The following is a 24,423-nucleotide window of genomic DNA, read 5'->3' on the forward strand; positions in this document are numbered from 1 at the left end:
TGGGAGTCCCATAGTGGAGAGTCTTACAAGACAGGGTACACTGTTCTCAAACCTGTCTCAGTATAGCATGATATGGACAGTGATGCCATGGGAGTCCCATAGTGGAGGGTCTTACAAGACAGGGTACACTGTTCTCAAACCAGTCTCAGTACAGCATAATATGGACAGTGATGGGAGTCCCATAGTGGAGGGTCTTACAAGACAGTGTCCACTGTTCTCAAACCAGTCTCAGTACAGCATAATATGGACAGTGATGGGAGTCCCATAGTGGAGGGTCTTACAAGACAGTGTCCACTGTTCTCAAACCAGTCTCAGTACAGCATAATATGGACAGTGATGGGAGTCCCATAGTGGAGGGTCTTACAAGACAGTGTCCACTGTTCTCAAACCAGTCTCAGTACAGCATAATATGGACAGTGATGGGAGTCCCATAGTGGAGGGTCTTACAAGACAGTGTCCACTGTTCTCAAACCAGTCTCAGTACAGCATAATATGGACAGTGATGGGAGTCCCATAGTGGAGAGTCTTACAAGACAGTGTCCACTGTTCTCAAACCAGTCTCAGTACAGCATAATATGGACAGTGATGGGAGTCCCATAGTGGAGGGTCTTACAAGACAGTGTCCACTGTTCTCAAACCAGTCTCAGTACAGCATAATATGGACAGTGATGGGAGTCCCATAGTGGAGGGTCTTACAAGACAGTGTCCACTGTTCTCAAACCAGTCTCAGTACAGCATAATATGGACAGTGATGGGAGTCCCATAGTGGAGAGTCTTACAAGACAGTGTCCACTGTTCTCAAACCAGTCTCAGTACAGCATGATATGGACAGTGATGGGAGTCCCATAGCAGGGATCGCGTTTACGCACGATTTTTGCGTATTTGACGCATTTTAAAAGTCGCTGACGCGTTTTTTTCGCCGCGCTGCGTAAGCCATACGCAAAAATATTGTAACTTTTTCTTGTCTTCACGCAGCGCTTTTGCTCTGACTTAATAATCACCCGATCCTGAAACTGACTATAGGGCTCGAGAAGTGACGACACACATGAAATCTGCGCGTCAAAACTAAAGTCCGTTTCTTTTTGCATCGAAGTATCGCAAACGAACGTAACGAGGGTATTACCAGATAATGTCTTGTCGGATAATGAAACAGACATTAGCTGCTCTCCCATCTCGCGCTTCCAAAAGGCGGAAAGTGTGTCTAGTCGTATTAGAGCGGGAAACAAACTCGCAAGGCCCGAAGGTTGGAGACAGCAGGGGTGTTATTCGACAGGCGTGTGCGGAGTTCGACAGGAAAACTCGCCGTATTTAGGTAAGGAGTGTCTAAGTCTTTCGTGCGTGTTTTGTTTGTGTCTGTACGTGTTTTCGTAGTACGCAAAAATATTGGTCCGTGACGCGTTTTTTTCGTTTCGTTGCGTATGACTTACGCGTTTTTTAAAAAGCTAGCGCGATCCCTGCCATAGTGGAGAGTCTTACAAGACAGTGTCCACTGTTCTCAAACCAGTCTCAGTACAGCATAATATGGACAGTGAAAAAGGAGAGCTTCTGTTATGTTTAATTCGAAAATTCAAAAAGCTGGTGAAAAAAAAAAAAAAAAAAAAGGCGCAGTATTACTTTTGTACAATTTCAAGCACTTATCACTATCAGCCAAATTACAAAGAGGACAAAAAGTACCCACGAAAACAATTTCAAAGACACAACGCTAGCAAAGGGCACACCTTGAACAATAAATCATCATCTACCTTATCACAAAAATAGTCAAAAACAATCAAAGCCTAACACCTACCTGAGCTGACGCCATTCATTTTGAGCAGATTGAAGGCATGCTGAGCACACTGCTGAGAACTGGCCAGCCCTTGCAACATGCGCACATAGGGCACGAACAGGGGGGCCGGCAACAGATCCCCCGCCAGTCGCACAAACTTGAACAGCGCCACCTGTCTGGGCGGGGGGCGGTACGCGTACATAGATTCGCTGGCGGCTACCGGATCAAGGGGACACCAGTACTCCATGGCAAGATCCAGTTTCAGTGGATCCTTGCGGTACAGGTCTCCGATCTGGTAATACAAAGACTGCGTTCAAATTCAATCATGGAATGATCAGTGTGGGCAACAAATAGGTGAAAGTTTGGAGAGGTTTCAGGTTTCTCTAACCCATGACACAGCGAGTGCTCAAACACAAGAATATGTGGCGGGGGAGCCCTAATTGTAAGAAAGTTTACTGTTATAGTATTAGGTAGTGAAGGTTCGGGACAGCCATGGCGTACAGGTAATCTGTCACGTTATCGCTGGCCTTGTCTTCCAAAAGAAGCATCCGAATAGGTGATAGCGAAACCAGAAGTAAACAATGCAAGGGAGGTAATTCTCTTGTCAGTTCCGCGTTGGCGGCCATTTGTATGGCGAGAACGCGATTTACCGGTAGGTTAGTGGATAAATGTTAATGTAACTTGACAATTGTCAAGTTGAGTGACAAAAGATTGAATGGAAATTGGTTGATGAGGATAATTTAACGACCCTGAGAGGTTATTTAGACCGGTGAGGGGACCGGGGAATGATGATTATTAGTAGGGTTGGAGACAACGATCGCCGAACGAAAACATCGTTGGTTCGAAAAGAATGGGAAATGCAGGATAAGAGGAAAACTAGGTTATTTTGATGAGAATAAAATGATATGTGTAATGAATAAGTTGAATTATAGATGAATTATTGATACTGTTAGCCAATGAGCACGAAGATGAGGGGAAAGGGGAGGACTACGTCATTAGTGGAATGTTTCACAGGTAATTTGGTTGTGGTCGATTCACCGCCAGCCAATCCGGACAAGGTCTATGTTTCTGCCTAGGTTACGGGATGTGCCGGTATAAAAGGCAAGGACAAATTAATACAAAAAAGGACTCCGCATTCTTTCAACGAGGTAGAGTAGGGAAAACATAGACGAAACGTAAAAGAACTTAGAGAGTCTTCTTTTCTTCTTTCTTAAAGTCAGGACAGAGTAGAAATAGACAGATCTAATGGATAACCTGGCATGCTGCTGTTTCGTTTAATTCAAGCGACAGCAAAGGTTCAAAAGAAGGAGTTAGGAGTGAAATTCGTAGCGAGCTGAAATAAACAACCGGACTGTTAGAGCGTCGGCGTGCGTTTGATTGAACGGTCCTAAATTAGCGGATAGGTGTGATAGCTTTAAACCCTAGGTGACCTGCGCAATTCTGGGGAAGCTCCTGTGTTTTTGGTGTCCCACCCGCTTTGCGTAGGTACTTTGTAAAAGAGAAGGCTGGAATAAATTAGGGACAAAATACCTTGGTGACGAATATGGAGATTCATTGTTGACTCTCACGCTTTCTCACTAAGGTTAATATAGCCAAATATGCGGTCTTAGACCATCCTTGAAAACTAGCCCCAGGAAGTAGGGAAGAACTGTTTCTCCCACTTATAAATCCATGTGAATAACTAGGAAGGAGTTGATTGTTAGATAGTCAGTCAGGGAATAAAAGGTCCTGTATGGGACAAAACCATAGCTAGCTTCATATGCGGAGTTTCCACTTAGGATAGGATTATCTGGGGGAAGGGAGATTAGGTGGCTTAATTGTTTTCATGAAAGATAAATTGCGCATTTTGATGTTTGCCATGTAAAGGCAACCCGGGATTTTTGTATCAATTTTGTATGTGAATTTATGATATTGCGTGGTCAACGCCAATTGTTTTTGAACCATTTGTATACTTTTCTATATAATCAGTTTAATAAACTATTTATAGAAAAGTGATCCCATGAAATTGACTCCGTTATTCGTCTGAATGATTTTCGTTGTCACATATGTCGTCAGTTTCTTCTTGCAATCGTAGCCTTTCAAGACAAACTAACACGGCAATTTTAGGTAAGAGAGGGTGAAATAAAGAACAAACAGATTATAGTGGCATGCACAGGAGAAAGGAACACAACGCGAGGCCAAAAATAGATCTAGAGGGGAGAGAATAATAAGTGCTTGCACAAGAAAAGTAATCTAAAGAATTAGCAAAAGACGTACATTTTGACTATCATCTACAACTCTTACGGTTTTCCGCCGGGCAAATAAATACATCATTTAATGAATGGGAAAACTGCTACAAATATAAGGAAAAGCCCACGTGAGAAAAAACGAGTTACAATTTAGAGAGGAATATAACATTCAACTTCACTATCACCTACACTGAATGTGGATACTAGCAGTCCCTTTGGCAACCATACTTGACAACCAGCAACTGTAAAAGCAAAATATTACTCAAGGCGGTTTTCGCTCAGTTGACAAACTTTGCTGCATCGTTAAAGCAAAACTCACCAGTTCCAGCATGTACTGAAAGTCTTTTCTTTGAGGCGGAGGCTCATAGCCTTCAATCTGATGGGCGAGGATGATCCTGGCTGTTTCATCGCCTCGGTTTCTCAGCTCCTTCACCTGGGGACACAAGAACACAACACAATTCTATTATCTATTACTGTGTACAGTGGCCCCCCACCCCCCCCCCCCCCCCCCCCATTTTAAGACCTGATTTTTAAAGATTTACTGTTCATAAGCTCTGTAAATATACCTCCATTTTAAGACTCCCTCCTTTTTAAGACCTGATTTTTTTGGAGGTTGTCTCTTCGGGCTCATCACTCACAATACATGTACACAAAAGACTGCAGATCCAATCAGAACATAATTTCCACACAGACCCACTACTTATGTTGCAGTACTCAATTCTGTTCATATCAACAGTATACAATCTTAACACACATACATATACACACACACACTCACTCTCTCAAGGCAAATGCTAACATACACATGCACACATCCATGTTTTACTATACAACACATACCTAGCTTCTAGGTGATAGGCTAGCAAAGTTGCAACTTAAGCTCTTGTTCTAAATGATACAAATCACCTTAAGCAAAGAAGAAGCAGAACGAAGTACCAACCTTCAGAGGCATCTGAAGAATGAAGTCAGTGACCAAGCCGTGCATTCTTCTGACATAAAACTCCTGAAACAAATAAGAAAATATTGATTAGCAACTGTCACACATGACATTTATCAATGTCATTTATACTGAGGATTTAAATAAACGAGCTCACATGTGTGTGTGTGTGTGTGTGTGATCTGTACGGATGAATTCATCTGTGTGACTATAGGTGTGCATGCCTGTCTGCTGAAAAAAAAGAGGAAAAATAAAGTGTTTGTTCTTGTTAAAGACAGACAAATAGACAGACACAAGCACACACAAAGTGTCCAATATATTCCAATAAAGAATCACCGTTATCACGACTTACTTCATTGTGAAAGTCGTGTGCAGAGATGACAGAATTGACGAGGAACTCAAACAAGTCGCTGTCGATGGCTTGATCCACCAGCTGCTCATCGTCCTCCAGCAAGTCTCCTCCACCTCAACACACAGAAAAATGTACATACATTGTAATTGGTACGATGATGATTTACATAAAACTCCTGGGGACATAACATGAAAGGCAAAAACCGAGGAGAAAAACAGCTTTGGATCCCGCAGTGTCCCTCCATAACCCCTTCAAGATAGAGGACTGAACTGAACTGTAAAGTCGATGGAAACGATGTTGACGCACGTTTCATCGATATCTGTTGTAATGGTCGTGTCCGTAAACATTCATGTTCACAAACACAGGCATGCATGCATGACGCACACTCATGTGTGACAATCCTAAGGGGGGTCATTTCTCCTTCTAAAGATCTTAAAGGCACAGTAAGCCTCCCGTAAACCATCACAGATACTGTCAGGCTTTTACACACAGTACAAACACCCTTCCATTTGAACGCTCACCAAATGGGAACATCCTAGGTGCCCTACGTAAAGAGCGAGCAATTTTGCGGATTGTGTCAGAGACAATCGGACCGTGGTGCGTTTTGGCGGTAGAATTAACTTTTAAAATCTAAATAATAAATTGACAGCTTGTTACACAAACATTCTTATATCATAAAAAAATTCTTTTTTCATCAAGACAAGATCAGTACAATTCGAAGTTTTGAAAGTTTGAAAAAAGAAAAGCCCGGAAGCAGGGTCACACAAGGTCGTGGTTCTCGTAGCCGACGACGGTTTATGTCTATCGCCAGTTCCTCTGAACAGTCAAAAGCCATCGCTAGAGTTCTTGTGAACCACAGCCGTTTGTTTCGTGCATACTTAAAAATTTTAGTAATAAATTTTCATTTGATTAATATACTTACCCAACTCACATATAGCAATTAACTCTAGTTCAGTGCTGGTAACGCTGTACGCATCCCCTTGGTAACAAGGGAAGCCCCTCTAAAAAAAGAGTGACCAATACCCATAAGGCCATATTAATACATACTTCCGACTTCCGTATGCGCGCGCATACGCCGCCATATGCATCATTCCAAACGAAGCCCAACTCACTCCCCTTTTTTAGAAATCCACCCCCCACAGCGGGGAGGCGGGAGGGAATAAACGATGTGAGTTGGGTAAGTATATTAATCAAATGAAAATTTATTACTAAAATTTTTAATTAAATTACATATCTTACCCAACTCACATATAGCAGATTGCTACTATAGGTGGAGGGCACTTAACCCAATCAGGAATTGAGAATCTGTCCTGCCGCTAACAGAGCAGGTAACCCAGAAAAACATCCTATCTCAATGCATAGGCATCTCTGAGATAAACACCAACGAAAAACCTTTCAATAAAGCCAGCAAGCCGACTCAAGAACACAGTTCTGCCAGGAGACCAAATCAAAGAACAGCTAGAGTGGAAGCCCAATCTCTTGCCCCGTGAGGCCTAGCTGTAGTAAAGGGCAAAACTGCCCTGACATCCCCTGCCTGACTCTGCCACCATACATAAACTTGTCTAACTATGGTGGAGACCCAATTGGCTAACATTACTCTCGAGATGTCTTTAAAGCGCACCATAACGAGTGAGATAAAAAGAAGTTCCTGAGATTCCGATCTAGCGTGCAGAGTCCTTAACGGAAAACTGTGGAGGGCTATAACCGTACAAAAATGTACATCAGAATCTCCAAGAGCCATAAAAATGCTCAAGAAAAGAAAAAAGAGTCCGTGCTGTTCGAAGGGGGAGGACTGACTGACTGCCCCCTCCCCCCCCCCTGTCTACTGCCACCACTTGAAGGCATACCTGAACACTGTGGCAGTCCATCTAGGCAAGATTGACCTCAACAAGTCATTACCCCTACCAAAGTTGAAAGACATTTTTTCTTCCTTTATATAAATTAATCAGTGTTTAACGTCGTATATAACCGTTCAAGGTTAAAGGGCGACGAAGCAGAAAGATAAGAACAAGAGACCTTAGATTTAATGATCTCAAGCAATCCGTGCAAGTCAGAAAAAATCTTCAAAACTCGAACAGACCAAAAGGCTCAATATGGCTCTAGGGGAGCCAAAATAGTGATTAAGATTTGAACGGTGAATCAAAGTTGGTAACTCCAGATTCCGCTTATATGCCAGAAAACCCAAAAGAAACCTAAGTGCCATAGATCAGTCTTTCTCCGAAAATCTGTCTATAGCAAAAAAACAAACAGAAAAAACACTTACTCCCACTTCTCACAGAAGCTACCCGAGTAAGCATGGCCGATTTCCGTGTTGATCAGCAAGGCTAGTTAAGTAAAAGAGTCAAAGAATCCAATCACAAAAACCCTAAAACTAGGAGCAAAGTCCAAGAAAGGACTGAAGATCAGCTTTCAGCAAGCCTAACGTAGGCCCTCTTAAACTTGCTGGCTAAAACGCCACCAAGAGAAAAATTAGCACCGAGCTGTCTCAGTAAAACTGATATCACATAATGTCTTAAACAAAGACGTGAGAGAAAAAGAACGGAAAGCCAAAATAGGTGGCTCGCCACCTTCATTGTACCGAGAGAAGAGGAGTTCTATCCGTTAAAACATAAGCCATCTGTTCCACGCCAGACAACAAGACAAGTACCAGTCCAGAGTTGACGGGCAGAAGAGCCCGAGCAACTCAAAAATATCCTACAGTAGACACCCGTGAGAAACGAGTGTGAGCAAAACCGGAGCCCTCTTGCCAGCCTAACGAGGTCTGGCAACCCAAAAAGAACGGGCCCAAACTGTGCGACCAGCAGGCCGCTCAAAGTAAAACAAGAGTAAAAATTTCCATGCCCGGCAGTCGGGCGACGAAGATAAGCAAAAGGCGATAGTACCAAAAGGCAAAAACTCATTAATAGAAATTTCTCCCATTCCCCCGAAGGGACAAAAACACGTGGTCAAAGAGAGTCTGCTCCAAGTGGCCATTTGGCCGACAGACTTAGAGAGTCCGCCCAGTCATAGAGACTCTCATGAAGGTACTTCGCTGCTAAAAAGATCTCGTGATGTTAAAACCACCAAAACCTCTCATGATCCGTGAGGAAGCGATAGGGAGTGAGAGACCCCCTTTTCTTGATGAGAAAAGCCCCCTGTGGAGTTGTCTGCTTGAAACAACACATGTTCCAACCCTTTGTTCTATTGCTTAACACCCAACAGACCACAAAGGGTCCTATAAAAGCTGAGAAGCCTTAGACATCTAATGTGCTCCAGCCCTGCACTCCCAGTTACACCTGGAGCAAAGGACTTCTATCAAGGGCCGCTTGCACAATCTCCAAGAGATCCAAAAACGGCTCAACAAACGCATGACTTAGAAAAAAGATCAGAACCCTGAAGCTCTGAAATACCAAACGAACCATGAAAGAGAACCAAAAAGGGAGGCCCCCGTGTCTCCCCCCACAAAGAGGGAAACCTAATCCCCCCCAGCCGCTGTGTTAAACACAAAGGCGAAAGAAGAGTGATGCCGAGAACTAACTTCCAGTTGACATAACTGCCACAAGTGTGAAAGAAAGCGTGCTTTTATGTGCCTACCAACACCCACCGCTAACTTGCCTCAGGGGGAAGAAAGGTGGATATTAGACACAGAACCCTGCCACGAACGCGAGGGTAAGGAGACAAAAGATAAAGTCGAGAACGGCGAGCCTGAAGCCTTTATTTGAAAACAATAACAGCCAAGGCCTGCCGTGCGCTTTCCTTCTGCAGTGAGCTTTTAAGATAGAGAAGAATCCCTGTGCATAAAAGCGAACTCACAAAGAGGAACCTTCAAGAAAAGAAGAGATAAAAGTCTCGCCAAAAGAACAAACCTTTTTGAAAGAGACCTACACCCAGGCTAAAAGCAAAGCTACATCCTTCGTATCCGCGTCCTGACGGAACACAAAAACATCCAGATAGGACGTAACCGCGCACGAGAGAGCGCAGAAACGAGATTTGTTAAAAGCGGTAAATGTAAAGGAGTGCGGCCATAATGAAACATAGCCAGGAGATCCTTGTCTGACAGAGAGACAGTCACTCCTTGCTATTAACATCCAGACGGATGTTCGCCAATTCCGGGGAACCCGGTGGCGGTTCCGTAGAAAAAGCAAACGAATAAACTACGTTCTTAAGCTTGGAGTAAACCGAAGCCTACGGATAGCGATCAGCGCGTGACGCGCTGCTTGAGCAGATGACGCAAGCTAAAGCCCCGCCACCGCAGGAGCTAAGCCGAGCGTTGCCCACAAAGGAAGTGGTAACAAAGGAGCCTCAATTGTGAAAAAACAAATTTCACAAGCCCAAACGACCCCAACAGAGAATCCAAGAACATAACGTTCTAAGATTCCCTTAAAAGGCTCAGGTCAGCTGAAAATGCGCAAAACGCGGCAAAGCTGAAGTCTGAGCTTCCCCCTGAGATGCCAACAAAAGCAGAGATGGGGGAAAAGCATCGATTGAGTTCGCAAATTGATCCTAAGAAGGAGCAAGACACGCCAAAAAAGATGGAGGAGAAAAGGCAGATGACAATGCTACCGCTAACCCTACAGGGAAAAAGCGCGTAGTAACCTCTGCCATCCATGTAAACAAAGATGGCAGCTTCGCTGAAAAACAACAAAGAGGCGTCTCCATCTGCCCCAGAAGCTTAGTCTTCCAAATCCTCATCATCCTGTACAGTGGTATTCTAACCATCTACAAAAGGATGAGAGCCGGAACCAATCCCGAAAAAGCAACACTTGCCAAAAGGGAAAGGTTCGGAACAAATTACCCAAAAGCCGGAACTCCGAAAGGATATTCCATCCACCTGCCTCATACCAGCTGAAAGCCTGGAAAAGGAAGTGCATTTAGCCTGAGTAACAGCAGAGGAACCGCAACAACGGAACCGAAAGCCGAAGACTGATGAGCGCCAACTACCAACACCCCAGTGTTAACGGCAGAAGGCCAAACCATCCTGAAACCGGAAGCCACAGCCGCAAAAGCGTTAGCAAAATCGGCCACGGATTGGCAAATATCAGAACCAACCGGATGCCTAAACATGCACCAGAAGATCCTATTGTACCTTGAAGCCGCTTAAGCCCCCAGTGCCACTGCACTTGACAGCCTAAACGGCAATTTGAATTCAGTGCAACCACCCCTGCGGAAGCACCGTCTTCTGAACAGCCGACTGGCACTCCCGTGCCCTCCGGAAGCTGACCCCCTGCTTGACTCCCATAGTCAAACAAAGAGCCAGCTATACTGTTCTCTTCCTGCCCCCCGGGCGGAAGCGAAAGACGCACACCCGTACCACAATCTAAAGAAGCGGTTGGTTGCGCAAATCTTCCGTTCGCTCTCCAAGGTTCCTAACCGCCACCGACCTGCTGCCAATGCAGTCAGAGCCAGCCTCAGCTTCGGAACTTTCACCCACAAAGCCAGAGCCCGGAGTTACTTTCTCTTGGAGACGCTCTACCCTTTCCCCGGAGAACCCGGGTACTTGGGTAGAAAACATACCTTTAAACTGGTGTGAACCACCGGGAACCGGAACACAGGCCACAAGCGAAGGCGTGGTCCCATCATCCCATTCCGCATGAACATCCGCCTGAGACACAGTAGCAGACGGCGCAGGCGAACGTTGGCAAGAGACGAAACCCCCGTCACACCGGCAGCGAACGCATCTCCGCCCGCGTGGAAGCGATATCCCCCGCCAAGGAAGAAACCTGTGAACTTAAAGAGAGCAACAATGTCGCCACGTCCGCAGACGCACGACCGGGAAACACATAAACCAAGGAAGCCTAAGCGGGCTTATCCACAGGAGAAACCTTGTCTAAAGGTTTAGCCGTCAAAAACGGAGTAGGAGGCATGACGACCAAAACATCGGTATTTTTTGCAAAGACAGTACATGAACCGAAACACAAGCCTGTCCGGAAGCCTTTGCTTTCCCAGGTGTTAACTTTGTCGGCGGAGAACCAGCAGTTACTCATTTAGACAACTGCCGCTTCTTGGCGTTAACCGCCATGACCAAAAACAACTCACGAAAAATTTTGTAAACAAGAAAATTTCACAAGTTCAATTTAAGGTCAAAAACGCCCACAAACACAAGCAAAAAACAGAAAGATCTCACCTCCACATGAAGAGACGATAAGACAAGCAAGAAGATACCAAGAGGTAAGTGACCAAGTCCGTAGACGAAGTGACAGATGGCTGAACACAGCCAGAGCGTACAAAAACACGACCAGTCCCACTGCTCGCTGAGTATGGAATGATGCATATGGCGGCGTATGCGCGCGCATACGGAAGTCGGAAGTATGTATTAATATGGCCTTATGGGTATTGGTCACTCTTTTTTTAGAGGGGCTTCCCTTGTTACCAAGGGGATGCGTACAGCGTTACCAGCACTGAACTAGAGTTAATTGCTATATGTGAGTTGGGTAAGATATGTAATTTAATCAGAGGTACATAATAACGTGCTATTGCAGATAAGCTCAAAGCGAGTCGCATTCAAATTACAAACTGACGACTACAGTGTGAAAAAGGGAAACTTGACCACACGGGTTCACGATGGCTCAGGGGTAAGATAAACCACGCAAAAATAAATTCTTTGAAAATTGCTCACTCTTTACGGAGGGCACCTAGGATGTTCTCAAGCAGTGAGTGTTTAAATGAAAGGGTGTTTGTACTGTGTGTAAATGCCTGACAGTATCTGTGATGGTTTACGGGAGACTTACTGTGCCTTTAAGTGTACATGGAAGGGGCAAACTTATATTGGATCTGTGACACGCATCTACATGTAGTTTGGCTGATTTCAGAAAAATGTGTATTTGAAACCTCAAGGAGACAGAGTCAGGCCTGTATGCATAACATGAGAGTGGACAGAGTACTCTGTCCATCCTGCCGTGAAGAAGACGTCATTTCAGAAAACTACAGAATCTCCAACCAGTGATAATTCAAAGAAACACATAAGACATCATCCTGAACTCAGGTCAAAAATGAGTTACTTCCCTTCGGGTCTCATTCTATCCCTTCTTTGTTTGTTTGTTTGTTTGTTTGCTTAACGCCCAGCCGACCACAAAGGGCCATATCAGGGCGGTGCTGCTTTGACATATAACGTGCGCCACACACAAGACAGAAGTCGCAGCACAGGCTTCATGTCTCACCCAGTCACATTATTCTGACACCGAACCAACCAGTCCTAGCACTAACCCCATAATGCCAGACGCCAGGCGGAGCAGCCACTAGATTGCCAATTTTAAAGTCTTAGGTATGACCCGTCCGGGGTTCGAACCCACGACCTCCCGATCACGGGGCGGACGCCTTACCACTAGGCCAACCGTGCCGGTCATTCTATCCCTGACAGGATGCCTTGGTTTTCCTTCTCTGGAGAGGAAATCGATTTTTTTTACATATTTAGATCTTTTCGTAATGTGTTATGGATATAAGCAGATTCGCTATCGTCGATAATGTTTTTCTCAAAATTTCGACTTGTTTTGATCTTACAACGATGTCTTTATCATAACTGTGAAGAACTTCTCGGAGATCACTGTCGAAGTCGGCCAATCTGCAATCATTTTCGTCTCGTGAACACTGATCTCAAATTTAGATCAGTGCTCGCGAAAAACATATGGGAGATAACTCTGTATTCTTGTTTTAAAAGATTCACGCAATAATTTAGCATGCTGTCAGAGAGAAACTGGCGATAGCCGTGGAGCGATGATTATCAGAATGATAATTTATTGTCCATACAATTACACAATGGAGGGAAAAGTGTGGTACAGTGAGACATCTGGCACTGGCCACTAGCCTGAACATTTTAGTTAGCTCATGAGAAACAAGGCAGCAGTCTGCTGAAACGACAGACTGATACACAGAAACCCTTCTGTCTTTGACACCAGCAACACTAACACCACTATCCCGTTTTCTACATATCTTACAAATAAAGAGTATCTACCACTCACCATTGAAGTTCTGACACTGTGAAAGCTTTCTGAGGGTCAGACCCCAGGCGAATCGGGCCACCGACTGTAGGCCAGAGGTGGTCCACCGTGGGTCGTTCTTTACAATGTTGTGAATATCTGTCAGGTAACTGCCGTCCGTTGCTATGGGAACCAAGTCATCTGTCTCTGCAAAAAGCACAGATCATGGGTTATTATATGCATGGCTAACAGACCCGGAGAATTTCTGTGATTATGACTGATGCTATATCTTGCTATTAGTTAAATAACATGCACGTAAACAGGCATCTGATATGATGCACAGGTAACTTGAGGGTCATCAGACAAAAAGGGGACACAGGTAACTTGAGTCATCAGACAAACAGGGGACACAGGTAACTTGAGGGTCATCAGACAAACAGGGGACACAGGTAACTTGAGGGTCATCAGACAAAAAGGGGACACAGGTAACTTGAGGGTCATCAGACAAACAGGGGACACAGGTAACTTGAGGGTCATCAGACAAACAGGGGACACAGGTAACTTGAGGGTCATCAGACACAAAGGGGACACAGGTAACTTGAGGGTCATCAGAAAAAAAGAGGACACAGGTAACTTGAGGGTCATCAGACACAAAAGAGGACACAGGTAACTTGAGCGTCATCAGACAAACAGGGGACACAGGTAACTTGAGCGTCATCAGACAAACAGGGGACACAGGTAACTTGAGGGTCATCAGACACAAAGGGGACACAGGTAACTTGAGGGTCATCAGACACAAAGGGGACACAGGTAACTTGAGGGTCATCAGACAAACAGGGGACACAGGTAACTTGAGGGTCATCAGACACACAGGGGACACAGGTAACTTGAGGGTCATCAGACAAACAGGGGACACAGGTAACTTGAGGGTCATCAGACACAAAGGGGACACAGGTAACTTGAGGGTCATCAGACACACAGGGGACACAGGTAACTTGAGGGTCATCAGACAAACAGAGGACACAGGTAACTTGAGGGTCATCAGACACAAAAGGGACACAGGTAACCTGAGGGTCATCAGACAAACAGGGGACACAGGTAACTTGAGGGTCATCAGACAAACAGGGGACACAGGTAACTTGAGGGTCATCAGACACAAAGGGGACACAGGTAACTTGAGGGTCATCAGACAAACAGGGGACACAGGTAACTTGAGGGTCATCAGACACAAAGGGGACACAGGTAACTTGAGGGTCATCAGACAAACAGGGGACACAGGTAACTTGAGGGTCATCAGACACAAAGGGGACACAGGTAACTTGAGGGTCATCAGACAAACAGGGGACACAGGTAACTTGAGGGTCATCAGACAAACAGGGGACACAGGTAACTTGAGGGTCATCAGACAAACAGGGGACACAGGTAACTTGAGCGTCATCAGACAAACAGGGGACACAGGTAACTTGAGGGTCATCAGACAAAAAGAGGACACAGGTAACTTGAGGGTCATCAGACACAAAGGGGACACAGGAAACTTGAGGGTCATCAGACAAACAGGGGACACAGGTAACTTGAGGGTCATCAGACAAACAGGGGACACAGGTAACTTGAGGGTCATCAGACAAACAGGGGACACAGGTAACTTGAGGGTCATCAGACACAAAGGGGACACAGGTAACTTGAGGGTCATCAGACAAACAGGGGACACAGGTAACTTGAGGGTCATCAGACAAACAGGGGACACAGGTAACTTGAGGGTCATCAGACAAACAGGGGACACAGGTAACTTGAGGGTCATCAGACACAAAGGGGACACAGGTAACTTGAGGGTCATCAGACAAACAGGGGACACAGGTAACTTGAGGGTCATCAGACAAACAGGGGACACAGGTAACTTGAGGGTCATCAGACAAACAGGGGACACAGGTAACTTGAGGGTCATCAGACACAAAGGGGACACAGGTAACTTGAGGGTCATCAGACAAACAGGGGACACAGGTAACTTGAGGGTCATCAGACAAACAGGGGACACAGGTAACTTGAGGGTCATCAGACAAACAGGGGACACAGGTAACTTGAGGGTCATCAGACAAACAGGGGACACAGGTAACTTGAGGGTCATCAGACAAACAGGGGACACAGGTAACTTGAGGGTCATCAGACAAACAGGGGACACAGGTAACTTGAGGGTCATCAGACAAACAGGGGACACAGGTAACTTGAGGGTCATCAGACACAAAGGGGACACAGGTAACTTGAGTCATCAGACAAAAAGGGGACACAGGTAACTTGAGTCATCAGACAAACAGGGGACACAGGTAACTTGAGGGTCATCAGACAAACAGGGGACACAGGTAACTTGAGGGTCATCAGACAAACAGGGGACACAGGTAACTTGAGGGTCATCAGACAAACAGGGGACACAAGTAACTTGAGGGTCATCAGACAAACAGGGGACACAGGTAACTTGAGGGTCATCAGACAAAAAGGGGACACAGGTAACTTGAGGGTCATCAGACAAACAGGGGACACAGGTAACTTGAGGGTCATCAGACACAAAGGGGACACAGGTAACTTGAGGGTCATCAGACACAAAGGGGACACAGGTAACTTGAGGGTCATCAGACAAACAGGGGACACAGGTAACTTGAGGGTCATCAGACAAACAGGGGACACAGGTAACTTGAGGGTCATCAGACAAACAGGGGACACAGGTAACTTGAGGGTCATCAGACAAACAGGGGACACAGGTAACTTGAGGGTCATCAGACAAACAGGGGACACAGGTAACTTGAGGGTCATCAGACAAACAGGGGACACAGGTAACTTGAGGGTCATCAGACACACAGGGGACACAGGTAACTTGAGCCATCAGACAAACAGGGGACACAGGTAACTTGAGGGTCATCAGACAAACAGGGGACACAGGTAACTTGAGGGTCATCAGACAAAAAGGGGACACAGGTAACTTGAGGGTCATCAGACAAACAGGGGACACAGGTAACTTGAGGGTCATCAGACAAACAGGGGACACAGGTAACTTGAGGGTCATCAGACAAACAGGGGACACAGGTAACTTGAGGGTCATCAGACACACAGGGGACACAGGTAACTTGAGTCATCAGACAAACAGGGGACACAGGTAACTTGAGGGTCATCAGACAAACAGGGGACACAGGTAACTTGAGGGTCATCAGACAAACAGGGGACACAGGTAACTTGAGGGTCATCAGACAAACAGGGGACACAGGTTAACATGTGCATCCTTTAAAAACTGTAGCCTCTCCCTTTTCAAGGTCTTTTATAGATTTCACATTCAGACAGGCAACACAACAGTTCTTCTTCTTCTTCTTCTTCTTCGTTCATGGGCTGAAACTCCCACGTTCACTTATGTTTTTGCCTGAGTGGGTTTTTACCTGTATTACTGTTTTTACCCAGCCAATCGGGAAGCATATGCCGATTTCGGGGGAAGCATGCTGGGTATTTTCGTGTTTCTATAACCCACGGAACTCTGACATGGATTACAGGATCTTTTCCGTGTGCACTTGGTCTTGTGCTTGCGTGTACAGGGGGATAAGGCACTTGCTGGTCTGCACATAAGTTGACCTCCCCTCGGAGATCAGAAAAAGCTCCACCTGTAACTCACCAGGTGGCCGCGGCTTGAACTCACGACCTTCCAATTAGGAGGCCGATTTCATATCCACTACGCTACCGTGCCCGTCTACAACAGTTCAACTCTAGCAAGCCTTTTTTTTAATCAAACAAATCTCACCGACTTGCTCCTGCTCCAAAGGAGAGATGTCAAAGCAGGCCAGCAGGGTCATCAGCAGACTCAGAGACACAGAGTCCAAGCCCTCGTCTGCACCCAGGCCGTTGTCGCTACGCAGGTGAGCCAGGAGTCGCTGCGTGTCCGCCTTGTTCAGGGGCTGCTGACACGCCAGGCAGAACAGGCACTCGGCCAGCGTCTGTCTGATCTCTTTGAACAGGTCCGATACCTGGGGAGAAAAATAGATGTGTTAAGCCAGTCCTTAATTGAGCCTGTAGTCGACTACACGAAGCTTCCAGAAGTCTTTGTACTGAAAACCCGCAGCTGCGGCGTGGTACTTTGACCCTTACTTCGCTTCGCAAGTTTTGACATGCGAAGCTTCGCCGTAGCTCGCAACGAAGTTGGTTTTATTGTAAGAAGAGTGCTTTTCGATTCAAGATGGACGACGAAATCAGACTCAATACCGTAGTGAAGAATGAATTTATCGACTTTGGTTGACCCGAAGTACAAGAACCAACCTCCTACCTGTATTATTTCTTACTGCGATGCATTGACATGTTGAATGAAACTCAAAATCCCGGCCGTGCTCAGTAAACAAAATAGAAACATAACAATGTGTTACCACATAACAATGTGTTACAATTAACTTACGTCATCATCAAGTACGTAAAGTACAATTTGTGACGTAAAGTACTCAGAAAGAAGCACACCACGCGCTGGTCGAGACTACGCGCATGCGCTTTCTGGCTAATAAGATTTGAGACGCCAAGACAAGAAAAGATAACTCTCTTCTCCGCCATAGTGCCTTCCCTTGGACTTCGAAGTTTTGACAAAGTCTAGTTCCGGTAGCTTCGAGAAGTCCACTTCGTCCAATTAAGGACAGGCTTTAAGCATGTCCTGAAGTCGACTTCGCAAAGTCTTTTTACCGAAAACTCAGTGCTTAAGCTTTGTGCGACCAGCTTCGCGAAATATACTTTGCGTAGTCGACTTCGTCCAATCAAGGTCAGGCTTTACAGTGAACAAGACGGTAAAGTGAGAAAGGAAAAGGGTCCAAAAGAAAGTTCAAAACATTCATGAGACCAAGCTGGTAAGATTTAACAATTCACTACTTCATAGCTCAAACTTCACAGCTTCAGTATCATCAATCAGTTTTCCCATTTGTTCCCCAAAATTGGTACTTTTGGGGATTAAATGGAAAATTCACTCCAACAGCACAGAGATTCTTGTGCATAAAACTAGTAAATTTGACAAAAATGGTAAAAACATAAAAGAAAGAGTTCATGATTCATTAGACCAACTGCCAGCTAGCATACCAACAAGCTGAGAAGCAACATGACTTCTTCTTCTTCGTTCATGGGCTTAGACTCCCACGTTCACCCATGTTTTTAGCACGAGTGGATTTGTACGTGAATGACCGTTTTTACCCCGCCATTCAGGCAGCATACGCCAATTTTGGGGGAGGCATGCTGGATATTTTTGTGTTTCTATATCCCACCGAACTCTGACATGGATTACAGGATCTTTTCTGTGCGTACTTGGTCTTGTGTGTACACACGAAGAGGGTTAAGTCACTAGCAGGTCTGCACATAAGTTAACCTGGGAGATCGGAAAAATCTCCACTCTTAACTCACCAGACGGCAGCGACCGGGATTCGAACTCACGACCTCCCGATTAGGAGGCCGACGTCTTACCATCACGCCACTGCGCCCATCAGCAACATGACTGTTCTTGTTAAACCTTTGTGGGGACCAAATCCAACACATGTACAAAAGATGTGTACCTGCTTCCTGTGCCTGGATGCCCCCAATGCCCTCTGTTTTTGTAGCTTGTCCAGTTCTTTGGACACATCCATGTTTTGAATCAAATCTGAAAAACAAATAAACTCCCTGAATGAAAAAAAGGCGGAGCTGGAGAGACATAAGGCAAAAAAAATAAAAATTGTCTGTTTCTGGTAACATGGCTAAAAACAAAATAGGGTAGGTAGGTAGGGATTTTTCCCCCCCCCCCAAATGTAGACCAATAAAACTAACTTTAAAAATCGCGCAAAGAGACTGGATTCACTATACATAGAGACAAGACACTCAACACATTTACAAATCTGTGACAAAGACTGAAAGAGTATGACATGTTTTTCTTTGTTTACCTGGTCTGATATTTCCATGATGAAACAGAAAAGAAGACTTGAGACATCTTACATCTTGAGCTTGGACAAATGGGAACATTTTTTGAGTTTGGAAAAAAAAAGTTTAGGGTCGGCGCCGAAATTTAGGGTCGGTCGAGTGACCAGAAACAGACAATTTTTTTTTGTGTGGCTTAACAGGAAAAGCCCAAAGGCATAATAACTTGTGCAATCTAACTTAAAAAAGAAGAAAAAAGACTAAAGGAGAATAAGACGGAGGATCTGTCAAAGGAGTCACAAAAAATACCTTCTTGTCAACACACACACACACAGACAGAAAAGTTGCCTAGTTCTCTCCACAAACTTCTACATTAAAAAAACTGGGTTACACAAGCATTCCCATCCCAGAATTGTGTGAAGAAGTTTGTCCTTTAAAAGCTGGGCAGTAAACTATGTGACACAGACACTCACATACACCACAGTGACACATACAGTCATTTCTACAAACTCTCACATCAAACCTTCACCTTACAATACTGAAAATAAACTTATCTGACAAATTGTTCACAAGCTCGCTTGAGTCTTCCGAGCCAGCTTCTTAAAGGACCACTTGGCCAAAGATTAGTGAACGTAACGTTTTGTTATAAATATAACGTTCCAATAACATACCTTTGATGTTTTTTTAATCTGAATTTTGGAACGTTGGCAGTCTGTTCTTTTTAAATTTTTACATCCTTAGCTTACACGCCTATTTCTTACCCAGAATTTTGTGCACCAGTTTGTCCTCCAAGAGCTGGGCGGTGAATTGTGTGACCAGGTGAACCAGCTCTGGACTCACTCCCAACGTCCAGGTGTGACCCTCGCGTGCTTGCAGCAGCGTCCGCAGAGAACAGACCACACTTCGCTGACCGTCGTAAAACAAGATGACTGCTACAAGCCCTCGCGTCAAACCTGGGTAGTTGGACAGCTGGTTTTCTCCTGAAAAACAGTAAACACATGGAAAGTTACACACACACAAATATTAGAAACATCAAGCAGATAACTATGAAGATATATTTGGCAATTTCTTAGCATGTACAATAGTGTATACTTTGAATTAGGCCCAAAAAAAAAATAGGTCTGTTTACAATAACCCGACCGACCCTATTTTTTTCGCGCGACCCTAGACTTTTTTTTGGCATTTGGGGAAAACAAAAAAAAACAAAAAAATCTTTTGGTTTTTTTTGCAAAATAACGTAAAAATATGGTTTTTTGAAAAAAAAAATAAATAAATAAATTCCCGACCTACCGACCCTATTTTTTTGGCCTATGTTACCGTAAACAGACCTATTTTTTTTTGGCCTTACCAAAATGAGCCTTCCAAATTCACCTCTATCAGTATGTATGCAAGCAACTCTTCACTGAAATCTGTCTAAATTTTTAGACAAGAAGGGGGGGTGAGAAGAGAAGAGGCAGACACTGACTGGATGAATTCTATCTTTTACGGTCATACCTGCCATGAGCAATTCAACTGCAGCCAACTCATCCATTTCAAAAAGGTCGGAGAGAATGAGAGCCTCAGACACAAACTGTTGCGTGAATTTCTGCTTGGTTTGCATGCCCTGAACCTGCAGACCCTCTGTTGTCGCCTTGGTAACCATCTGTCTGGCCATGGGATTCTTGGGCTGAAATAAAGAAAAGAGAACAAGACTTTTCTATCACTACAGCCACTCTCAGATCATCAGCACTACAACTACAAGTTTTCTGACTTAAAAGGTAAATGCCAAGTTGCATTATACAGTGCACATGAATAGATTGCAGATAACATTTACCTTTTTATTGACTAAAACGCATTGTTATAACATGGAATGCTGTTTTAAATCCGAGTGACCAAGCATGTATGTGTATGGGTGTGAGTGTGTAATAGTTGCTCATTTTGAGATAATAAAGTATAATTGTATGCAGGTCCTTGGGTTTAGGCCAGGGTTTGTTCAAAAGAAGTGACTTGACAGAACTATGATCATGAGAAGGAGATTATTCAGTCAGTGTCATTTTTCAGAAGCAATGGTGCACAACACTACATGCAGCCCTATTCGGCTTGTCCAACCTATCAAAATTGTAGTTGATCAACTAAACAAATCAAATCAAAGTCCAGCTGTGCAAATGATCATCATAAATAATTTCAAATCACCACTGACCAGTGAATGACACCTGGCATGCCCAACCAAGTGACTGAACACTGTCTAAATATGACTGGTAATTGCTATTCACACTCACAGATAAAAAATCATTCTACAATTCATATGAGTACTAACAGGCGTTTTGAGGAGAGAGATGAAGTCCGGTTTGTGTTTGCGGAGGGACAGCTCAAGGTCATGTATGGAGCCAGGCTCATGTCTGTAGATGGCGGCATTAACCACATCCTGCAGGGCTCGGAATGGTGCCCACAGCCGTGCACCTGAAACTGTAATCAAATGAAAAGCACTTGATGAAGTTGATCAATTTGTATGACAGACACAACTCTGGTAGTCATCTCCAGAAATGCTAAAAGAAAAGTGAATATTATTTATTCAATGTCTGATTGAGTGTGATGATAGCGAGCCTCACAGTCACACAGGGCTTAATCGGGAGATAGCTACTTTGGTTGCAAATATTGTTGTAATAAGGATAATTTACATCTCATTCTCAAAAAGTTTGATTGATATTATAATATACTTCAAGCATGATTAAATATATCATTAAACTGTCACTCAGTGTCAATGAGCAAATTCTCGTATTTGCTGATGTACATAGACATTTTATAGACAAAAACATTCATCAAGTGATTAATTCTTCATGCAGGCGTCAACAGGGCCAGGGGTTCCCATTTATAAGTTCCTCCGACTCCAAGTTTCAAGAACAAACTCAGGTTCGCCAAACTTTTTCAAGATCGCGGGTCAATCCGAATTAGGTTCACAGAACAAAAGTGCGTCCAGTCAACAACAGCCTTTACCGATGTGAGTTGTGACTGTCAGTCACTCAGTGGCTCCGCTTGATTGGAATCCGGGCGATCGCCCGGGTGCGCCCGGGTGAAGTATTTTCAATCAAGTACAATCGGGTCATGAACCGGCTTAAGCCGGCGGGCTAGCCCGCCTCGCCCGACCAAAACACATCGGCTGATGCGAGATCAAAATGGCCGCCACGGGTGGAAAGTAAGTGAATCTTTTACTTCTGAAGAGAAAGTTGTACCTTCAGGCCGTGTTCACGCTTCTGTGCTTAATTATTGGGTTGAATCTAAGTACTCGTGATTGTTTAAAGTGTGTTTTGGGGCTTAGATAGGATTCATTGAAGTAATTTCAAGTGAAGTTGAATGTGAATCGATGACGATTCCATGCAGATGACTTGTCAAATGACAAGATCACAACAGCAACAAATTGGCAGCCATGTTTATGGCCCGATTGCGCTTGATTGGTACTTTAGATCAAATCGCCCGCGTCACGTGGCGGGCGATCGCCCGGTCGCCCACTTTGAATCCCAATCAAGCGGAGCCAGTGTAAGGTGGAGTTGGAACAGGAACTAGTGGAAGACTAAACAACTTGATTCTTAATCTTACAAAAACGGTAAACACTATTATTAGAGGAAGCTTCTGCTAATAAATGTTTCGCTAGTGAAAGGTCGGGTAACACGCTGGAATCCACAACAGAAAATTTGAAAACGCAGTCTATTCACAACACAAATTGAAACCAAAAGCACATCTCCGACGTAAATTTGACTTTTCCCTGATCATTTGTCCGACTGTAACATCGATGCTGCGCGCAAGCACGAACATTGGGATCCGTTATTTAGCATTCACTCTACTTAGCATGACTCAGAACTATCTCTTCAATAATATTTTGCAATATAAATGCCTTTCTTACCCAAGTTTACCGCCATGCCGCCGGTGTCAGCCATCTTGAATAAGTACAAGTTCCGGTTGTGGATTTGTTGGATAAAAAACTGGACCTGGATGCATCTTTTGCCCATAATGATACAAATGTGGTCCAACCGTTTTTTCCAATTATCATTTTTGCATGTTGTCCCTTTTTACATTTAGTCAAGTTTTGACTAAATGTTTTAACATAGAGGGGGAATCGAGACGAGGGTCGCGGTGTATGTGTGTGTGTGTGTGTCTGTGCGTTTGTGTGTGTAGAGCGATTCAGAGTAAACTACTGGACCGATCTTTATGAAATTTTACATGAGAGTTCCTGGGTATGATATCCCCAGACGTTATTTTCATTTTTTTGATAAATGTCTTTGATGACGTCATATCCGGCTTTTTGCAAAAGTTGAGGCGGCACTGTCACACCCTCATTTTTCAATCAAATTGATTGAAATTTTGGCCAAGCAATCTTCGACGAAGGCCGGACTTTGGTATTGCATTTCAGCTTGGAGGCTTAAAAATTAATTAATGACTTTGGTCATTAAAAATCTGAAAATTGTAATTAAAATTATTTTTTTATAAAACGATCCAAAATTACGTTAATCTTATTCTTCATCATTTTCTGATTCAAAAAACATATAAATGTGTTATATTCGGATTAAAAACAAGCTCTGAAAATTAAAAATATAAAAATTATGATTAAAATTAAATTTCCGAAATCGATTTAAAAACAATTTCATCTTATTCCTTGTCGGTTCCTGATTCCAAAAACATTAGATATGATGTGTTTGGATTAAAAACACTCTCAGAAAGTTAAAACGAAGAGAGGTACAGCACAGCGCAACCACTACCGGGCTAAACGGGCTCGTTAATTTCACTGCCATTTGCACGAGCGGCAGACTACGGTCATTATGAAAAAATGCAGTGCGTTCCGTTTCATTCTGCGAGTTCCACAGCTTGACTAAATGTAGTAATTTTGCCTTACGTGACTTGTTTTTCTCCATCTCATTATACATGAATGGGAAAAACTGAAGGTGAATGCTTGTGCGCATTTTTAATTTTTAGCTTTCTCGATTTTTTTTTTTAGCTACTCATCAGAGACGCCTTAGGCAGTTACTAAATAATGCAATGTCCAGTTATTCTACAACTAATATATATACTTAATTTTTCTATTTAATCAGTATGTGACTAAATGTCTTCTGGTGGACTTGCAATAGAAGAACTACGGAAATATAACTCTTTTCGGGTTTGTATGGGTTGTGAAAGAATACACTTTCTTTTATTGAGGCAAACTTTCTGCATGTGCTCCTTGTGCAAGTCTTTTAGAAACACCACTCGCTAATGACTGGCCTATATAATGTCACGTGGGAAAGTTTGCCTCAATAAAAGCTAAGAGTATATTCACTCTTTCACAACGTACCCATACAAACCAGACAGAGGTATTTCCGAACATCGTATATTGAGACGTGGGTGAGGGTGTATGCATT

The 24,423-nt window shown here is 44.0% G+C and overlaps 1 protein-coding gene across 1 annotated transcript in view; it reads right to left on the bottom strand.

The window, feature by feature from the left end:
* The window catches only part of LOC138961382 (nuclear pore complex protein Nup205-like), a 72,148-nt gene extending 49,165 nt beyond the window's left edge, over positions 1-22,983 (bottom strand). The window contains exons 1-11 of the mRNA XM_070332997.1: positions 22,935-22,983; positions 21,354-21,502; positions 20,552-20,723; positions 19,819-20,037; positions 18,721-18,806; positions 16,947-17,169; positions 13,217-13,381; positions 5,283-5,395; positions 4,934-4,996; positions 4,313-4,426; positions 1,787-2,057 (exon numbers count right to left, since the gene is read on the bottom strand). Coding sequence (XP_070189098.1) covers positions 1,787-2,057; positions 4,313-4,426; positions 4,934-4,996; positions 5,283-5,395; positions 13,217-13,381; positions 16,947-17,169; positions 18,721-18,806; positions 19,819-20,037; positions 20,552-20,723; positions 21,354-21,502; positions 22,935-22,968 — 1,609 coding nt within the window. The 5' untranslated portion in view covers positions 22,969-22,983. The remainder of the gene's footprint in view (positions 1-1,786; positions 2,058-4,312; positions 4,427-4,933; positions 4,997-5,282; positions 5,396-13,216; positions 13,382-16,946; positions 17,170-18,720; positions 18,807-19,818; positions 20,038-20,551; positions 20,724-21,353; positions 21,503-22,934) is intronic.
* Between the last annotated feature and the right edge of the window lie 1,440 nt (positions 22,984-24,423).

This window comes from Littorina saxatilis, linkage group LG3, assembly GCF_037325665.1.
Source record: "Littorina saxatilis isolate snail1 linkage group LG3, US_GU_Lsax_2.0, whole genome shotgun sequence".
Taxonomy (NCBI): domain Eukaryota; kingdom Metazoa; phylum Mollusca; class Gastropoda; order Littorinimorpha; family Littorinidae; genus Littorina; species Littorina saxatilis.